General features: G+C 38.9%; 1 protein-coding gene across 1 annotated transcript; it reads left to right on the top strand.

Moving 5' to 3' along the window:
• Positions 1–215: 215 nt before the first annotated feature.
• Positions 216–1,154, top strand: LOC141607359 (uncharacterized). The gene is made up of 2 exons (XM_074426708.1): positions 216–285; positions 418–1,154. Exons 1-2 carry the CDS (start codon positions 216–218, stop codon positions 1,152–1,154), a joined length of 807 nt encoding a protein of 268 aa, XP_074282809.1.
• The last annotated feature ends 18,940 nt before the right edge of the window (positions 1,155–20,094 follow it).

Genomic DNA, 20,094 nt, shown 5'->3' with positions numbered 1-20,094 from the left:
CTCAGTCTCGAGTGGGCGTGCCTGAGTGCAGTAGTGTAAATCCTTGGGGAAATACCGGTCATCTACTGATCGCCACCACGGTCGTACCGGAAATATAGTTTTCAAGGCAGTGGCTCTCATACCACGTCACTACAAATCGGTTATCTCTAATCTTTCTCATTGTTACTGCAATTTACGACTAACAATTTGAAAACTATATTATTGTTGTTGTAACAATGTCGATCATGTCAAAAAATGCTCCTGAATTGTCAAAAGTCGAACCCTTAGATGTTCAGAACTATAAACGTTGGTCTCAAAAATTACTGATGTTTTTTTAGTAGTTTGAAATTGATTACATTTTATTTTCTAACCTGCCTGCGCCTGTAACCGAAATTTCTGCATCATCTGTTGAGACCACACCTCCTGCAAATTCTGTAGTCAAGTCAAATGAAGAGGCTATTAAAAAACATGATAAGGATAATAAAACAGTTAGGTTTCACCTCCTTAATCTTATGACTAATACCCTATTTGACTTGTTTATGGTTCACAAATCTGCTAAAGCCATATGGGAATTACTAGAGAAAAAATATGGGGCTGATGATGCAAGTAAAAAGAAGTATGTCGTTGGGAAATGGCTGGGGTTCCAGATGGTAGATGACAAACCTATAATGGAACAAGTTCATGTCTATGAGAATTTCTGTGCTGACGAAGTTAATGAAGGGATGAAACTAGATGAGATTTTTCTAGCAAATGTGTTACTGGAAAAATTCCTCCCTTCCTGGTCTGACTATAGAAACCATCTGAAACATAAGAAAAAAGACCCTTCCCTCCAAAAATTAGTGAGTCACATGAGGACCGAGGTGGCAAATCGTCTCAAAGACAAAACCATTAGTGTGTCTGTAAATGCTTCAAATGCTTCTGTCAAGGGTAATCTGGTTGAGTCGAGTGGTCCGTTCAATGTTGAGAAATTCAAGGGTAAGCGTAAGGCCAAGGTTGGTCAGGGGAAGAACCAGGGTCCTGGTAAGAAAAATGGTCCAGGGAAGCATACCAAACCAGTTGCTAAGATTCAGAAACCAAAGGGGCCAATTGTTTGCTATGTTTGTGGAAAAGCTGGCCACAAAGCCTACCAATGCTCCGAAAAGAAATCTGCTGAAGCCAATGTCATGGATCGATGACATCATTTCTTTGTGGTTGTGGAAGCTAATGTGGTGGGTAATGTTGTTGAATGGGTCTTGGACACTGGCGCTTCTAGACACCTCTGTGCTGATAAGGGGTTATTTGCTGAGTTCGAGGAGGTAGCTGATGGGGAATGCGTTTTCATGGGTAACTCTTCATCCGCACCAATCAAAGGCAAAGGCATGATCTTTCTCAAACTCACCTCGGGGAAAACACTTGCTCTAAATAATGTTTTGTATGTACCCTCGTTACGTCGAAACCTTGTGTTTGGTGCCTTATTAAACAAAGCTGTGTTAAAACTTGTTTTTGAGGCTGACAAGGTGGTAATGTCGCATAATGGGGAATTTGTGGGGAAGGGTTATCTTTCTGGGGGTCTTTTTGTATTGAACACTGATTCAGTTTCTAATAATATTGCTTCTACTTCTACTTATATCGCTGAATCTATTGATGTTTAGCATGGTAGAATAGGTCATGTGAATGTTGACTACATTAAAAAACTTAGAACTATGAGTTTAATTCCAAGTTTGTTGAGTCAAGAATTCTCAAAATGTGCTAGCTGTGTTGAGGCTAAATTCACAAAGAAACCTAGTAAACCAGTTACCACTAGGAAAACGAGTCTTCTTGAGCTAATTCACACCGACCTAGCTGACTTCAAAAATGTTGCAAGTAGAGGTGGTAAAAATTATTATGTCACTTTTATCGACGACTGTTCAAGGTACACCAGTGTTTATTTGCTTAAGACAAATGATGAAGCAGAACATTCGTTTATAAGTTTTAAGAATGAGGTCGAAAACCAACTTGACAGAAAAATCAAAAGGGTAAGGTCTGACAGAGGAGGCGAGTATAAATCAAACTATTTAGCCGAGTTTTGTGACAAAAACGGTCTAATACATGAGACTAGTCCACCTTACTTACCTCAATCCAATGGAGTAGCTAAACGAAAAAATAGAACTTTAAAAGAAATGATGAATGCTATGCTTTTAAGTTCTGGCCTTTCTGAGGATATGTGGGAGGAAGCAATTCTATCGGCTTGTCATATTCTTAACCGTGTACCTCATAAGAAGTTACACAAGACACCCTACGAGATATGGAAAGGCTATCCTCCTAACCTGAGCTTCCTAAGGGTATGGAGGTGTTTAGCTAAAGTGGGTTTACCTGACTTTAGAAGACCTACAGTTGGACCTAAAACCTATGATTTTGTTTTTTATAGGTTATGCTCAAAATAGTTCTGCATATAGATTCATGTCTTTGAATGATCGTTCTATATCTGAAACTAGAGATGCTGTGTTTTTTGAGCATGTTTTTCCATTACAGAAGAATGTTGATTCATCTCCTAGTTTGCCTATTACATCTATTGATATCTCTTCGCATGCTAGTAGTAGCACTTCTATTGATCATGTTGTTGAACCTAGAAGGACTAAGAGACCTAGATGTCCTAAAAACTTTGGACCTGAATTTGTTTCAACATTGCTGTCTGAACATGGTTACACTGTTTGTGCTAGTGATGAGTTTGTTTCAGTATTTTTAATAGAAGATGATCCGAAAACATACAATGAGGCTATGAAATCCATTGATGCTAATTTTTGGAAAGATGCTATTAAAAGTGAGCTTCATTCTATTGTGTCTAATCAGACGTGGGAGTTGACTGATTTACCTAAAGGTAGTAAACCCATTACGAGTAAATGGATTTTCAAAAAGAAAATGAGACCTGACGGTACAATAAAAAGATTTAAAGCTAGACTTGTGGTTAGAGGTTTTACACAAAAGAAAGATATTGATTATTTTGATACTTATTCACCCGTGACCAAAATATCGACTATTAGAACTCTTGTCGCCTTAGCTGCTATTCATAACCTTTTTATACATCAGATGGATGTCAAAACTGCTTTTTTGAATGGTGAGCTAAGGGAAGAGATTTATATGTCGCAACCTGAAGGGTTTGTGGTAGAGGGTCAAGAGAATAAGGTGTGTAAACTGAATAAATCACTATATGGTCTGAAACAAGCACCTAAACAGTGGTATGAGAAATTTAACAACACTTTGGTAAGTAATGGCTTTATGGTAAATAATTCTGATTCATGTGTTTATTCAAAAGTAATAGAATCTGATTGTGTGCTTATATGCCTTTATGTTGATGACATGTTAATACTTGGTAATAATTTGGAGGTAATCATTAAAACCAAAGATTTTTTGTCATCACAATTTGAGATGAAGGACTTAGGAGAAGCGGATGTGATCCTAGGAGTTAAGGCCATTCGAAACTCTAAAGGAATTTCTTTAAGTCAATCTCATTATGTGGAAAAAGTGTTGAAAAAGTTTAACTGCTTTGATGATGTGCCTGCTAGGACACCCTACGATGCTAGTATACACTTTTGTAAGAACTTGGGTAAGAGTGTATCCCAATAAGAGTATGCTAAAATTCTAGGTAGTGTGATGTTTCTTACGAACTGTACTCGACCAGATATTGCCTATGCAGTTAGTAGACTGAGTCGTTACACACATAACCCTAGTAGTGAACATTGGAATGCTCTTCGTCGTTTATTAAAATACATAAAAGGAACAGTTGACCATTGCTTGCATTATAGTAAATTTCCTGCTGTGTTAGAAGGATATTGTGATGCAAATTGAGTTTCAGGTAATGATGAGATCTGTTCTACTAGTGGTTATGTCTTCACCATGGGTAGAGGTGCTATATCATGGAAGTCTTCTAAACATACTTGTATTGCACGCTCTACCATGGAGTCGGAGTTCATAGCTCTTGAGTTGGCAGGTCAAGAGGCTGATTGGTTAAAAAACCTGTTGGCAGATGTACCAATGTGGGGGGGGGGGGACAAAATATTCCGGTCTCCTTACATTGTGATTCACAAGCAGCTATTGGTGCTGCTAAGAATAGTGTCTATAATGCTAAGAAACCGACACATTCGAATCAAGCACGTAGCAGGTAGCCAACTCCTTGATAATGGAGTTATCGCTTTGGACTATGTGAAGTCTGAAAGCAATTTGGCTGATCCCTTTACTAAGGGATTGACCAGGAGACTAGTCGTTGAAACGTCGAGGGGAATGGGACTTAAGTCCTTAAGTCAAGAGTGACAAGGACTAAATTTTCTATTACTATGGCGTTATATGATTCATAGCCTTAAATGGTGGTGCTTTTGAGACGCACTTGATGAATCACACATAAGGTTGGACTTATGTCCTTAATGGCTCATGCAAGAAGTGCTATTGAGAAGCACTTGAACCACCTACGTAGGTGTGTTGACTATGAAGACTATGAGAAGTCTTCTGAACATATCTATTAGTACCGAGGTAAACGCAATGCTCTAAAAGAGCACGTTGCACTTTGAAATCGCGGAACGATCACAATTCTGAAGGTATGATATGTGTTGTGGGGGGTATCAACCGAAGCTCAGCTAGGAATTCAAATCGCAAGATAATCTCTCGTTGTAAGTAAGTTGTTTCCTCATCTCACTAAAGTGTCAATTCAAATCGAAAGATATTGATACCTAAGTATCCAATTCTTCCTTTACCCAGGAATTCTTCTTTCTCTTTCCGTGGCGCCCCTAGTGGGGGATTGTTGGAAAATAGGGGCTTTTTTATGCCTTGAGTATTTTTCATTTGTCCCACATTGGTAGTGAAAGGCTTGTTTCTTGTGTTTATATAACAACCCTTCTCATACCATATAACTAGTGGGTCATGGGAGGCTTTGGTGGAACTCTTGCGAGGTGCTTAATTCAGATCGCGCGCGCGCGCGTGCCCGTGCCCGGATCCGGATTCGTGATTCGGGATTTGGGATTTGGCAATCGCCTGCGGCGGGCTGTGCCTATCTTTTTGGGCCAGAGATGCGTGTTTTGTTTTGGATTGAAGTGACCAGGTTCTTAGATTGATAAGTGTCCAGGTACACAGTCAATGCAATTAAGAGCTGAATCTTTTGTGTTAATGCCCCTTAATTGTGTTTGACTGCTGTAAATGTGGAGACGTTTTTGGCTCCTCTCCTGCTCTATTTCTCCTATAAATAGGACCTGCCTTTCATTTCAGAAATATACAACAACACTCTTCTCTTCTTCTCATCTTATTCTTCCTTTATATAATTTCTGGGTAAAGAAAATTATGTCGTTCCAATGCTCTCAGTCTCGAGTGGGCGTGCCTGAGTGCAGTAGTGTAAATCCTTGGGGAACTACCGGTCATCTGCTGATCGCCACCACGGTCGTACCGGAAATATAGTTTTCAAGGCAGTGGCTCTCATACCACGTCACTACAAATCGGTTATCTCTAATCTTTCTCATTGTTACCGCAATTTACGACTAACACTATTGAGTCCAAATCCTGGGCCTTTTCTTGGAAATCAGATAAACGCTGCGAGTAGTCAACTAAAAACAGAACAAAAGCCCAGCTGATTGAGTAAAAGCTATGAAAGTGAGTTGGTTCCTACTTCAGAGTATCAGTCACGGCACACAACGATTGTGGATTTAGTAGCTAAGGACATGCGATTTCACATGAATTAGCTAATCAGGGCTACAGAGTTATCTACTCAATAAAAAGAACTTCAAGATTTGAACTAAAACATTCCATTAACATATAGAAGAGTATGAAGGACAAGAAACCATATAAGTAGATCCAAAACTCACTCAAAGAGGGTATTTTCAATAGAGTTTTTTACTCAATAAATAACCAGTTGTGATGTATGTGCACTAAGAAAAAAAAAGTAATGGCAAAATAACTGTTCTACACTCTAAATCAGAATTGTTCAATGATCAAGTGTTTTTAAAATTACGTAATCCAACAATAAAATATCTTACGGAGCAGAAATCTCGGCTGTCTCAGCTCACTACATCAATTTGATTCCTAACGTGACGAACAAAGCAGACCTATTTTGTTACCCTCTTCTCAAGTATAGGTCCCGTCAGTAAATAATTTCAGAAAGACCTGCCAGGAACAGGAAGAGGTGCTTCTGGTATGGATCCTTAACATAGCAACAGATAAGAGTAATAAGATGCTACAGTTACCCTCTTCTCAAGCTTAGGTCTCGTCTGTAAATAATTTCAGGAAGACAAAGTTGCCAGCAACACGGAGAGATGCTTCTAGTATGGACAATCTCCATTTCTCCGTACAAATGGAGGTCCAGGTCCTATCTAACGGCTTATATATAATGATGGGAATAAGCCAATGGTTCTAAATTACTTACAAAAGAAAGGTAAATGCATTCCACTCTCTATTTCCACCTTTTTATTATTTTTTGTTGGCATTTTTAAACCGTTAGATAATTCATACGGAGTACCTAACTTCTTGTGGAAATCCTTAGATGAGAAATAGACCTCTATTTCTTTGAAGATATGGAGAAGAACCATACGCATGTGCATTTCTTCATAATACCCATGGTCATTCTCATGCGGACGCCTCCTAAAATTAGTATCGTACTCATTGCTACTTTTTAACCCCAACTGCAGAATCGCGGCGGTAGGGATGAGGCAAATGCAAGTAATGCAAGAGGCAAGAGCACATTTCTTGATAAAACAAATGCTTTTGAGAGCGAATGTTTCTCATTCACCAGTGAAGTGATCCATTACATCCAGAAGGACTTGTTTCTCAATAGCCAACACAAAGTATCCTCTCAAGAATATCATTGAGTTTCTGATCTCGAATACAGACGTCAGCAATCCTGTCTTCACAGTACTGGGGTTGAACATAATATATCCTTTCTACCATAACCTTCGACACGAATTTTAATTGATCTTTCTGAGTTTTCTCCTATGCAAAAAAAGATCACTCTTTAGGAGAGTCTTCGCCCAAACAAGAAATTGTTGTAATCAATAGCCAAACAATTCATCAAAAAGCATATGTTTCGATTTTTGATTTTCGGTTTGTTTTTTGGGGTTTTAACAAGAAAGCATAAGATCCTACATGCATTGAATGTCTATAAACAGCATACCAATGTCTCCCGCATATATGGTAGAAGTATTGTCCTCAATGCGTAAAACATAGAGGAAAGGAAAGGGGATTCAATATTCACCACATTCAATCAGAAAAGGGTGGCAAGGAAGATGCTGGTAAGGAGGATGCTGGCAAGTGGAAAGGAAGAGGGTGGAAAGGAGGTGAAGAGTTTAGGATTCAAGTACCTAAGAAGGGGAGGGGGTGAATTAGGTACTATTTTAAAATTTTCAACTTAGTCTTTATTGAATTAAAGCAAGTTGGTTGATAATGTGAAGAACAAATGGATACATCAAGTAATATTGATTCATTAAGAGTGTATCATGATGTTTAAGAAGATTGCAGTAAGGCAACGGTTGATCTGAATGTTGCTTGTATGTCTTAGCTCATAAAAGAAGGCTACTGACCAAAAGCAACGGTATCAGCGACTGTTGTTAAATAAAACGTGGATTAACAATCGAGTAATGAAAATGCAGCGGAAATTAAAGTAACAAAGATTAACACGATGCTTTTGAATTGGTTCGGCCAACTCCTAAAGGCCTACGTCCAATCTTCTTTTCTTAATAAGTTTAAGTGATCTACTCCGACTACTTAGACACTTACAAATAAAAGGACCAACAACCTAGTCCGGTTGCGACACAGGTCTCAAGACTACTCCGTCTAGAAACTTAAGACTCTTACTAGAATGATTACAAAGATCAAGTTTCCTCAAACTGATTCTATGAAAGAATTGATAAGGACAACTTATAGATCAATCGATTCTAGGTAAGAGAATGTAATACTTAAGGCAACGGTAGTGAAGACTGTTGCCACTGGAAGACTTAGAAATATTTTGCAAATGAAGTAAAAAGCTTTGAGTTCTTAAAAACAAGTTTGCAAAACACTTTGAAAATTCTCTGGAAAAAGTCTTGAGAAAATGAAGGAGAAGAGTACTCCTTTTATAGGGAAGCAAACTAGGGTTTAGAGGTCAAGACATGAGGTAGAAAACAAATAATTTTGACTTGCCCAAGTTTGTACAAAATGGAGCATTCTTCCAAAGGTTAAAGAAGAAAAGGAGCTTTGTTACTATCTTGAAGGGGCCTTAGAAAATCAGTCAAGGTAAGATGGACAATCAAGTGAGGACATTTTAGAGGAACAAATTTGGAAAGAAACAAGTTCTTCTTTCTAAAAGCCATGATAAAAAATATTGCCACTTTGAGTTAAGACCTTTTGAAAGATGCCAATAGAATATCCTTTTCTTAAACAATAACCTTTTACAAGATTCAAATATCAGAAATGTGTATTTCAAAATAGAAGTTTGTATTTTCGAAATATGAATATTTTGAAAATGAAGACTTCTTCCAAGTGACACGAGTTGAAGCAACGGTCTGGCTGACTGTTGCCTTAGTAAGCAGACTGCTGTTCAACAACAGTCTTGCTTACTGTTGCCTTAGTACTACACCCTTTTACCTTTACATAAGTGGCTCATTATTACAACACAATCCTTGGGTAGCTTGTACAACACGTTTCGACCACAATCACTTGATAATCACTTGATTCGGAGGTTGGACTAAATCCTGAAATAAAACATCTTAAGGCAAGATTAGAGTGGGTTTGTCATCATCAACAAAAGTGTTCTAACAAATTCCCCCTTTGATGATGACAAGCCTTAATAAATGAATGTTCCAAAAAAAACTTCCCCCTCAATTGGTTAGTCCAACAATAATCATGAAAATAGAATCAGTGGGCTAAACTTATAAGGTCACAAATCCTAGAGCAAGGTTACTGTCAAATTTATTCTACCGCAAGACAGGCGATTAACCAACTAGCAGGTAATAAGAACATGAATTTCCCTTTTCCCCCTCTTGACATCATCAAACAAGGAAATACTAACCCCGGACACAGAATAAACATGCATGTTACGTCATACAAAAGACAACAAAATTTGCAACAAAATGACAAGGTCAACATTTAACAAGGTTCAAACAGCAAGTTCGGTACGGCTAATGCATAGTTTAAAGAGTACACCACCAAAATAGATAAAAGCGGGGTAGGGGCAATGGTGGCAAACAAAATGGTTAGGCTGATTTTTAGGAGTTAATATGGGTTTAGTGGGTCAAAATAGGGAGCCCATCCGGATCATCATCATCGTCCGAGCCTTCGACAGTTCCTGCATCACCATCCTCAGATTTCTCTTGAAGTAAAGCAGAGATGATAGCAACCTCACCTTTGAGGTAATCGAGAGTAGACTTGATGAGTTCCACATCCTTTTTCAGACCCGGAAGACACGCAACGTCTTCCTTAACCCGAGCCAAGGTATCAAGAACCGAGGACCCACCCGTAACTCTGGACACATCACCCTCCTTTCCCGACGGTTTTTTGACATCCTTATTCCCCTTTTTCGATTTCACAACCTCCAAAATTCCCTTCTCTGTTTTCAGCAGCATTATCCCCAAGGTTCCAACCGACATCATATCAAACATATCCTAAGAACCGACACTGCCCTTAACAAGAAACCCTTTGGACCGAATAATCAGAGAAATCCACATGGCATAGGGTAGGCGAATGGGGTTGGTGTAGTTGGGGTCTTGAATTTTAGACTCGATCATGGCAATTCGTTTAAAGAAAAGGCTAGGGAGGTTGATTTGTTTGTAAGTCATTAAGTGAAAGATGAGATAGTGTTGGGCAACAATAAGTTTTGTGCGGTCATTAGATGGGTAAATGGTACGACACAGGAGGTTGAACAAGAGTTTTGGTAGGGCAGAGAGTTCATTGGGGTTAACGGGTTTGCATTTGGGGTGAAAGGGGGTAACGATTTTGGCAATTACGGAGGGGGAGGCATAATCTAAGGCTGGCCAAGTTTTTCCGGCAGGAGTAAGGTCGTATCCCTGATTATCAATGGAGAGGATTTTGGCAAACTGAGTTTGGGAGAAAGTGAATGACATACCATTAATTTTTGCGGTTAGGGTTTTCAAGCTTGAGAGCACATGGACAGTGGCGAAAAACTGAAGGACTTCACTGGCAAAGACGGGTGCCTCTAATTGAACAAGATCCTCCCAACCTTGAGCCACAATGGCGGCTTCAAAATCCGAAAGGGCAGGATCGGAAGAGAGCCACGAAGACGGGTAGACCCGTGGAGTGTGAAGAGCATCCCTGTGAAGTAGTTTTCCGCAAGTTCTTTTGATTTCATCAGTGAGTAATGGGTTAGCATCAATTTGATCCTTGACAGTAGACGGATCCCATTTCCCGGAGAGGGTGACGGCATCCGAATCCGATAAAAATTCCCCCTTACTTACCGCAGATTTCTTCTTTCCTTTCTTCATTGGTGGTTCATTTTGAACTGGTTCCTCCTCGTTTTCCTCAGATCCGACCGATTGGTCGACCGGATCCTCTTCCTTTTCAATATTCTCTTCAACTTTTTCACGGAGTTAGAGTTCTCATTTGCATGAGAATGATTTTCCCCACTTCCTTCAGATTTATCAACACCATCATCTTCACCTTTCTCATTTTCATCAAACTCGGTCTCCTCTTCAATTATATTCGATAATTTGGATGCGGATTTTCCCTTTTTGAGTGGCGATTTACGAGCAGGTTTGGAGCCACCGGTATCATCTGTTGTGTCTTCGATATGGATGTGGATGGGTTCTGATGAAGCACTAGAGGATGATTTCTTTGACCCAGATCTGGTTCGTTTCCTTGTTACGGAGGAGGATGGAGTCGGGTTTGGAGTTGTTTGCAAGGGTTGTGGTTCTTGGACGGTTTCTGGTGAGGGATTGATGGGGAAGGCATGAGATACTTTAGATTTGGAGGTGGGGTTTACAGAAGTGTCATGAGAGGACGATGTTTGGGACATGGTGGGTGATGGGGACGAGATTTTTGAATTAAATGATGTTTTGACCATGCTAAGAGATGGTAACGAGGATGACAATGAGGGTTTGGGGTCCGTTAGTTTAGACGGCTGTTGGATTTCATTTAGGATAAGGATAGAGGGTAAGGTTAAGGAAGGGGTGAGATGTAATTTGTGGAAGGTAGTGGTTAGTTGGGGGGTAGGTTCCGTAAAAAGAGAGGGGAGGTGTTAATTTTAAGGGTTAGTGGGTCGTTGGGGTAGGTGTCATAAAAGGGGTAGTTGATGCCTTAATCAATTCGGTGGAACACAATGTAAACATAAGTATAGACGTCCGGTTGAGTGATCATTAAGACAAAGACGATTTATCGATTATGGACATAACAAGGAATGCATAGACTAGAATGAAGGATAGTAAACCCGTTTTAGTCAATCATATGAGGGATTAGTTTAGTTCATGAAAAAATTACAAGCAATTAATTATGCCAATTTGTAACCTAAGTTTTTCAAATTGTTCTCTTGCATGTGGTTTAGTAAATATGTCGGCAATTTGATCTTCGGTTTTGTAAAAAATAAGTTCAACATGTCCTTTTTCTACGTGATCACGAATAAAATGGTGACGGATTTCAATGTGCTTGGTCTTAGAATGTTGAATAGGATTTTTTGATATATTTATCGCACTCGTATTATCACATAAAATGGGAACGGAGTCATAAATAATACCAAAGTCGAGAAGTTATTGCTTTACCCATAGAAGTTGTGAGCAACAATGAGCGGCACTGACGTATTCACTTTCGGCCGTTGAAAGAGGAACCATGTTTTGTTTCTTTGAGCCCCATGAGATTAAGCACGGACCCAAAAATGTTGCAATTCCGGATGTACTCTTTCGATCGACGCTACAACCCGCATAGTCCGCGTCGGAATATCCTATAAGATCAAAGAGACAATGTAAGGGGTACCACAAATAAAGATCTTATGTTCCAATCAAATATCGAAGAATGCGTTTAACGGCTTTAAAGTGAGATTCTTTCGGATTTTATTAGAATCTAGCACATAAACAAACACTAAAAAGAATGTCGGGACGACTTGCGGTTAAATAGAGAAGTGATCCAATCATACCTCGATACACCTTTTCGCTAATGCTCTTACCTTTCTCATCCTTGTCCAATTTGGACTTGGATACCATAGGTGTGGAGTGAGGGTTGCCATTAGTCATCCCAAATTTCTTAAGCATTTCTTTAATGTACTTTTGTTGATGGATCATGATTCCATCTTTGGATTGCTTTATTTGGAGCCCAAGAAAAAATCCTAGCTCACCCATCATACTCATTTAGAATTCCGATTTCATTAGTTCCGAAAAATAAGTATAAAGAATCTCATTTGTTGCTCCAAATATGATGTCATCGACATATACTTGGACAACTAACAGTTCATTGGACTGTTGCTTTAGAAACAATGTTTTGTCAATTGAACCTCTTCTAAAACCATTTTCAATGAGAAATTTAGACAATTTATCATACCAACACCTTGGTGATTGTTTTAAACCATAAAGAGCTTTCTCTAATTTAAAAACATGTTTAGGAAAATCATTGTCTAAAAAGCCCGGTGGTTGCTCTACAAAGACATCCTCTTCCAAATATCCATTTAAAAAGGCGGTTTTGACATCCATTTGGAAAAGCTTAATGCCTTTGTGAGCCGCAAAAACTATCAATAATCATATGGCCTCAAGCCTAGCTACCGGTGCATAGGTTTCATCGTAATCAATTCCTTCTTGTTGGTTGTAACCTTGCACAACTAGACTAACTTATTCCTTACTATTTCACCGGAATCATCAAGCTTATTGCGAAAGACCCATCTAGTACCAATGCCGGTACGATTAGATGGTCTAGGGACAAGATGTCATACCTCATTTCTTTTAAATTTATTGAGCTCATCTTGCATAGCTAGCATCCAATCGGCATCGGTTAATGCAATTGTTATATTGGCCGGCTTGATTTGAGAGAAAATGCACTATGGGAGCAAAATTCATCAAGAGATGCAAAGTTGTTGAGAGAGGCCCTTGTCTTAATACCTGAGTTCAAGTCACTAGTGAGATTCGAGAGTGGATGAGAGCTTTGATGTTTCCATTTTTTAGGAACAAAGGCGCTTTGTTCCCCTCAGAGGCAACAGTCTCCGTGACTGTTGTCTGTTGATTAGAGGCAGGCACTGGATTGGTGTTTGAGGATTCTTCTGAGGCAACGGTGTATGGGACTGTTACAACTCTGGAAGTGGAGGCAACAGTCGTGTAAACCGTTGCTGAATGGGGTGTGGAATCAGGGGCAACAGTGTCTCTGTTTGTTCCCCCTGGATTGCTGCTTTCACGAGAAGGCAACAGTGTCTGTGAGTGTTGCCTAACGTCATTGATTGGAGCCTCCTCATCCTCAAACACAAAGTGTTTTCTCACAAGACCTATCTCAAAATCGTCATCTTCATCATCTTCATCATCTTCTCCATCATTTTGTACCTGTCCAAGAATGTTAGATTCATCAAATATGACATGGACACTTTCTTCAATTAGCATGGTTCGTTTGTTATAAACTTTTTAAGCCTTGCTATGGTCGGAATAACCAATAAAAACCGCTTTATCACTACGTTGATTGAATTTTCCCAAGTTGTCTTTACCATTGTTGTGAACAAAACATTTGCTCCCAAAGCATCTAAAAAATGAGATATTGGATTTTCTACCACGTAAAATTTCATAGGGTGTTTTATTGATTATGCTTCTTATCATGACTCGATTATGAATATAGCAAGCGGTATTTACCGCTTCGGCCCAAAATTTCTTTGGCAATTTACTACACAATAACATGGTTCTAGCCATACTTTCAAGGGTCCTATTCATTCGTTCGACCACTCCATTTTGTTGTGGTGTTCTAGGAGCCGAAAAATTATGGTCTACACCATTGTCATTACAATAAGGGGTAAATGATGAATTTTCGAATTCGGTTCCATGATCGGTTCTTATGGAAACAAGTTTGAGATCAAGTTTGTTTTGAATCTTTTTCAACCAAATTAAAAATTCATCAAATGCCTCACTCTTGGAACTTAAGAAAAGTGCCCAAACAAACCTAGAATAATCATCAACAATAACACACACATAACGACTACCTCCTCTACTTCTAGTTCTCATTAGTCCACATAAGTCGATATGCAAAAGTTGTAATGGGCGAAGAGTGCTCACAATTCTTTTAGACTTAAAGGAACTTCTAACATGTTTACATCTAGCACATTCATCACATACTTTATCAAACTCAAATTTCATGTTAGGAAATCCTTCTACCAAGTCAAGTCTTTTAAGAGTGTGAAGAGTTTTAGCACTAACATGTCCAAACCTTTTGTGCCACAACCAAGGATCATTTTTCATTACACTCATGCATGACATGGTATGACCGGATAACGTGTTTAAGTAGGTTAAGTAAACATCTTTGACACGTCTCCCTTCGAGAATAATTTCATGAGTTGTGGCATCAATTATTCGACACAAATTAGCACTAAATTCCACAATATTACCTTTATCACAAAGTTGAGAAATACTAAGGAGAGTATGTTTCAAACCTTTGACAAACCGTACATTGTCGACACAAATTAACGATGACGTATCGACCTTTCCCATGCCTATTATTTCACCTTTCATGTCGTTGCCAAAAGTTACCTTGCCACCATCATAAGCTTCTAGTGAGAGGAATTGGCTTCTATCTCCCGTCATGGACGAGAACATCCACTATCCAAGTACCAATTGCGGCCGCCTCTCACCAAGCCCTACACAAGATTAGACTTTGAGTTTAGGAACCCAAATAAATTTGGGTCCCTTTTTATCCTTCACATTTCGCAACAAATCTTTTCTAATCCAAACTTGTTTTACAACCTTAATATTTTTGTTAATGTCATTATGTCTTTTCTTGCAAGCATTAAAGACATGACCGGTTTTACCACAATAGTTGCAAATGATGTACTTGGGAAGACCAACATATTTCCTTCTTCTAAAGTCGGTTTGAGTTGGATCCGGTTTTCTGAGGCAACAGTCGGACTGACTGTTCCATTTGAAACCAAGACCGGCAGTTGTATCACACCTCTTGGACTGGTTAGTGAGAAAATTTAAGACATTTTGACTTCCTTCCCAATTTTTAGACACATTATTAGCTTCAACAAGTTCTCCTTTTAATTCTTCGACTTTAAAGGTGAGATACTTGTTTCTTTCTTTAGAGTTTTCTAACTCCTTCTTCATTAAAACATACTCGGATTTCAATTCCATGAAACTTTCAGATTTTTGTTGAACATTAAGCTTAAGACTTAATATGCAACAATCTAAATGAACAATTTTTGATCTAGATGAGCTACATTCGGGAGATTCATTTTGAATTTTGACAAGTTTTTCATGAAGCATTCTAATCTCCCTTTTGTAGGCATCTAAGTTGACTTTGAGACACTCATTCTCTTTAGATAAATTAGTGACTAGTTCATTTGACACTTCCTTGACATTGTCGAGGCAGGCGATCGAGACACTGTTGTTTTAAGTTCTTCTATCTCATCAACTAAGTCATCAATTACACCTTTAGATATGGATTGTTCATTTAGAAGTTCATCACGCTCCTTAGTTATCATGGACATCTGTAAAATCAGAGTGGTATTGACATTCTCAAGATCAGAAACATCATTGGGGTTCGACCTAAGACACTTTAGTTCGTTTGACAACTCCTTGTTCAATTTATTTACTCTTTTCACCTTATCAGAGGCAACAGTCGGACTGTCTGTTGCCTTAAGTTCACTTTTAAGATGAAATTTTTCTTGAGCAATTTCTTCTATTTCATCTTGCATGAGATCCAACTTTTCATTTTGTGAACGACACTTATCAAAGAGTTTGTCAAGAAGCTTACATACTTTTTCTTTGGAGTAAGTCCTAGCTTTGGCCTTTAGAAGTTTTACCTCATTGTCGGAATCGGAGTCGGAATCGTCGGGGTGAGCCATAAGACATCTAAGATGCTCGGTTTTAGAGGGTTTTGAGACTTTGTCCTTGAGACGACTTGTAAGACACATTTTACCCTCTAATTCCTCCTCGATGATTTCATCGTCCTCGGAGTCAGACATTCCCCATATAGCGGACATGACTCGGTTTTTGTAGTCCTTTTTTGCCTTATCTCACTTATCTTTGGACTTAATCTCATCCCACTTAGGACATTCTTTAATTTGATGTGATTTGTCACCACATTTAAAGCATCCAATAGTGGTGGAGGGTCTTTTCTTTGGAAAGCGTTTTTTCGTGTAGTTATTGTTGAACTTCTTATGTCCATGCCCATTCACCATTCCAACTAAGTTCCTAGAGAACAAAGCAAACTCATCTTCTTCTTCATCCTCATCATCAATTGAAGAGGATGCTAAAGCAAGACTCTTTCCCCTTGAGGATTCACTAGAGTGCTTATCGAGATTGAACTCGTGGGCCATTAGTGATCCCATTAGTTCATGAAGAGATAGAGTGGATAAGTCTTTGGCCTCCTCTATGGCGGTAACCTTAGGTTGCCATTTAGTAGTAAGACTATGAAGAATTTTTCGAATGGTGTCCTCGGACTCGAAATTTCTTCCTAGGCTTTTTAGTTCATTTATAATACACGAAAAGCGAGATGAAAAACTATTTATGGACTCGTCCTTTGACATGTGAAACATCTCATATTGTTGCATGAGAAGGTCAATATGGTGTTTTCTAACTTGAGACATACCTTCATAGGCAAGAACAAGGGAATCCCAAATTAATTTAGCCGTAGGACATCCAGAAATCCGACTCACTTCGGCCTCACCAAAACACCGTTGAAGAATCGACATCGCTTTCGAGTTTTTATCGGCCAATTTAAAATCGTTTTCATTGTAATCTTTCTCATCTTTGACCTTAGTAAAACCCGTAAGGATGTCAGTTTCCTCAATAGTAAGAGGTCCGTTCTCGATGATTTTCCAACATTGATAATCAATACTTTTGATGTAGTGCTCCATTTGAGCTTCCACCACCCAAAATTCTCACCGGTAAAGACCGGGATCTTGGAGTGTTTTGAGGAATCCATTTCCCAAGATTTAAACTCTAAGGTGATTAACCTTGATCAAAAGTACGAGGCTCTGATACCAATTGAAGAGTTTAGGATTCAAGTACCTAAGAGGGGGAGGGGGTGAATTAGGTACTATTTTAAAAATTTCAACTTAGTCTTTATTGAATTAAAGCAAGTTGGTTGATAATGTGAAGAACAAATGGATACATCAAGTAATATTGATTCATTAAGAGTGTATCACGATGTTTAAGAAGATTGCAGTAAGGCAACGGTTGATCTGACTGTTGCTTGTATGTCTTAGCTCATAAGAGAAGGCTACTGACCAAAAGCAACAGTATCAGCGACTGTTGTTAAATAAAACGTGGATTAACAATCGAGTAATGAAAATGCAGCGGAAATTAAAGTAACAAAGATTAACACGATGTTTTTGAATTGGTTCGGCCAACTCCTAAAGGCCTACGTCCAATCTTCTTTTATTAATAAGTTTAAGTGATCTACTCCGACTACTTAGACACTTACAAATAAAAGGACCAACAACCTACTCCGGTTGCGACACAGGTCTCAAGACTACTCCGTCTAGAAACATAAGACTCTTACTAGAATGATTACAAAGATCAAGTTTCCTCAAACTGATTCTATGAAAGAATTGATAAGGACAACTTATAGATCAATCGATTCTAGGTAAGAGAATGTAATACTTAAGGCAACGGTAGTGAAGACTGTTGTCGCTGGAAGACTTAGAAATATTTTGCAAATGAAGTAAAAAACTTTGAGTTCTTAAAAACAAGTTTGCAAAACACTTTGAAAATTCTCTGGAAAATGTCTTGAGAAAATGAAGGAGAAGAGTGCTCCTTTTATAGGGAAGCAAACTAGGGTTTAGTGGTCAAGACATGAGGTAGAAAACAAATAATTTTGACTTGCCCAAGTTTGCACAAAATGGAGCATTCTTCCAAAGGTTAAAGAAGAAAAGGAGCTTTGTTACTATCTTGAAGGGGCCTTACAAAATCAGTCAAGGTAAGATGGACAATCAAGTGAGGACATTTTAGAGGAACAAATTTGGAAAGAAACAAGTTCTTCTTTCTAAAAGCTATGATAAAAAATATTGCCACTTTGAGTTAAGACCTTTTGAAAAATGTCAATAGAATATCCTTTTCTTAAACAATAACCTTTTACAAGATTCAAATATCAGAAATGTGTATTTCAAAATAGAAGTTTGTATTTTCGAAATATGAATATTTTGAAATGAAGACTTCTTCCAAGTGACACGAGTTGAAGCAACGGTCTGGCTGACTGTTGCCTTAGTAAGCAGACTGTTGTTCAACAATAGTCTTGCTTACTGTTGCCTTAGTACTACACCCTTATACCTTTACATAAGTGACTCATTATTACAACACAATCCTTGGGTAGCTTGTTCAACACGTTTCGACCACATCACTTGATAATCACCTGATTCGGAGGTTGGACTAAATCCTGAAATAAAACATCTTAAGGCAAGATTAGAGTGGGTTTGTCATCATCAACAAAAGTGTTCTAACAAATTCCCCCTTTGATGATGACAAGCCTTAATAAATGAATGTTCCAAAAAAAAATTCCCCCTCAATTGGTTAGTCTAACAATAATCATGAAAATAGAATCAGTGGGCTAAACTTATAAGGTCACAAATCCTAGAGCAAGGTTACTGTCAAATTTATTCTACCACAAGACAGAAGATTAACCAACTATCAAGTAATAAGAACATGAATTTCCCTTTTCCCCCTCTTGACATCATCAAACAAGGAAATACTAACCCCGGACACAGAATAAACATGCATGTTACGTCACACAAAAGACAACCAAATTTGCGACAAAATGACAAGGTCAACATTTAACAAGGTTTAAACAAAGTTTAAACAGCAAGTTCGGTACGGCTAATGCATAGTTTAAAGAGTACACCACCAAAATAGATAAAAGCGGGGTATGGGCAATAGTGGCAAATAAAATGGTTAGGCTGATTTTTAGGAGTTAATATGGGTTTAGTGGGTCGAAACAGGGAGCCCATCCAGATCATCATCATCGTCCGAGCCTTCGACAGTTCCTGCATCACCATCCTCAGATTTCTCTTGAAGTAAAGCAGAGATGATAGCAACCTCACCTTTGAGGTAATCAAGAGTAGACGTGATGAGTTCCACATCCTTTTTCAGACCCGGAAGACACGCAACGTCTTTCTTAACCCGAGCCAAGGTATCAAGAACCGAGGACCCACCCGTAAGTCCGGACACATCACCCTCCTTTCCCTACGGTTTTTCGACATCCTTCTTCCCCTTTTTCGATTTCACAACCTCCAAAATTCCCTTCTCAGATTTCAGCAGCATTTTCCCCAAGGTTCCAACCGACATCATATCAAACATATCCTGAGAACCGACACTGCCCTTAACAAGAAACCCTTTGGACCGAATAATCAGAGAAATCCACATGGCATAGGGTAGGCGAATGGGGTTGGTGTAGTTGGGGTCTTGAATTTTGGACTCGATCATGGCAATTCGTCTAAAGAAAAGACTAGGGAGGTTGATTTTTTTGTGAGTCATTAAGTGAAAGATGAGATAGTGTTGGGCAATAGTAAGTTTTGTGCGGTCCTTAGATGGGTAAATGGTACGACGCAGGAGGTTGAACAAGAGTTTTGGTAGGGCAGGGAGTTCATTGGGGTTAACGGGTTTGCATTTGGGGTGAAAGGGGGTCACGGTTTTGGCAATTACGGAGAGGGAGGTATAATCTAAGGCTGGCCAAGTTTTTCCGGCAGGAGTAAGGTCGTATCCCTGATTGTCAATGAAGAGGATTTTGGCAAACTGAGTTTGGGAAAGAGTGAATGACTTACCATTAATTTTTGCGGTTAGGGTTTTCAAGCTTGAGAGCACATGGACAGTGTCGAAAAACTGAAGGACTTCACTGGCAAAGATGGGTGCCTCTAATTGAACAAGATCCTCCCAACCTTGAGCCACAATGGCGGCTTCAAAATCCGAAAGGACAGGATCGGAAGAGAGCCACGAAGACGGGTAGACCCGTGGAGTGTGAAGAGCATCCCTGTGAAGTAGTTTTCCGCAAGTTCTTTTGATTTAATCAGTGAGTAATGGGTTAGCATCAATTTGA

Source organism: Silene latifolia, chromosome 10 (assembly GCF_048544455.1).
Source record: "Silene latifolia isolate original U9 population chromosome 10, ASM4854445v1, whole genome shotgun sequence".
Taxonomy (NCBI): Eukaryota; Viridiplantae; Streptophyta; class Magnoliopsida; order Caryophyllales; family Caryophyllaceae; genus Silene; species Silene latifolia.
The sequence above is the reverse complement of the archived record's forward strand: the minus strand, read 5'-3'. Positions and strand labels throughout refer to the sequence as shown.

Bases quoted from the DNA above. Each gene is read 5' to 3' on its own strand.
- LOC141607359 (XM_074426708.1), top strand. From the start codon at position 216: ATGTCGATCATGTCAAAAAATGCTCCTGAATTGTCAAAAGTCGAACCC. The intron at 286-417 runs GTTGGTCTCAAA...CAAATTCTGTAG, and splicing joins AGATGTTCAGAACTATAAAC to TCAAGTCAAATGAAGAGGCT.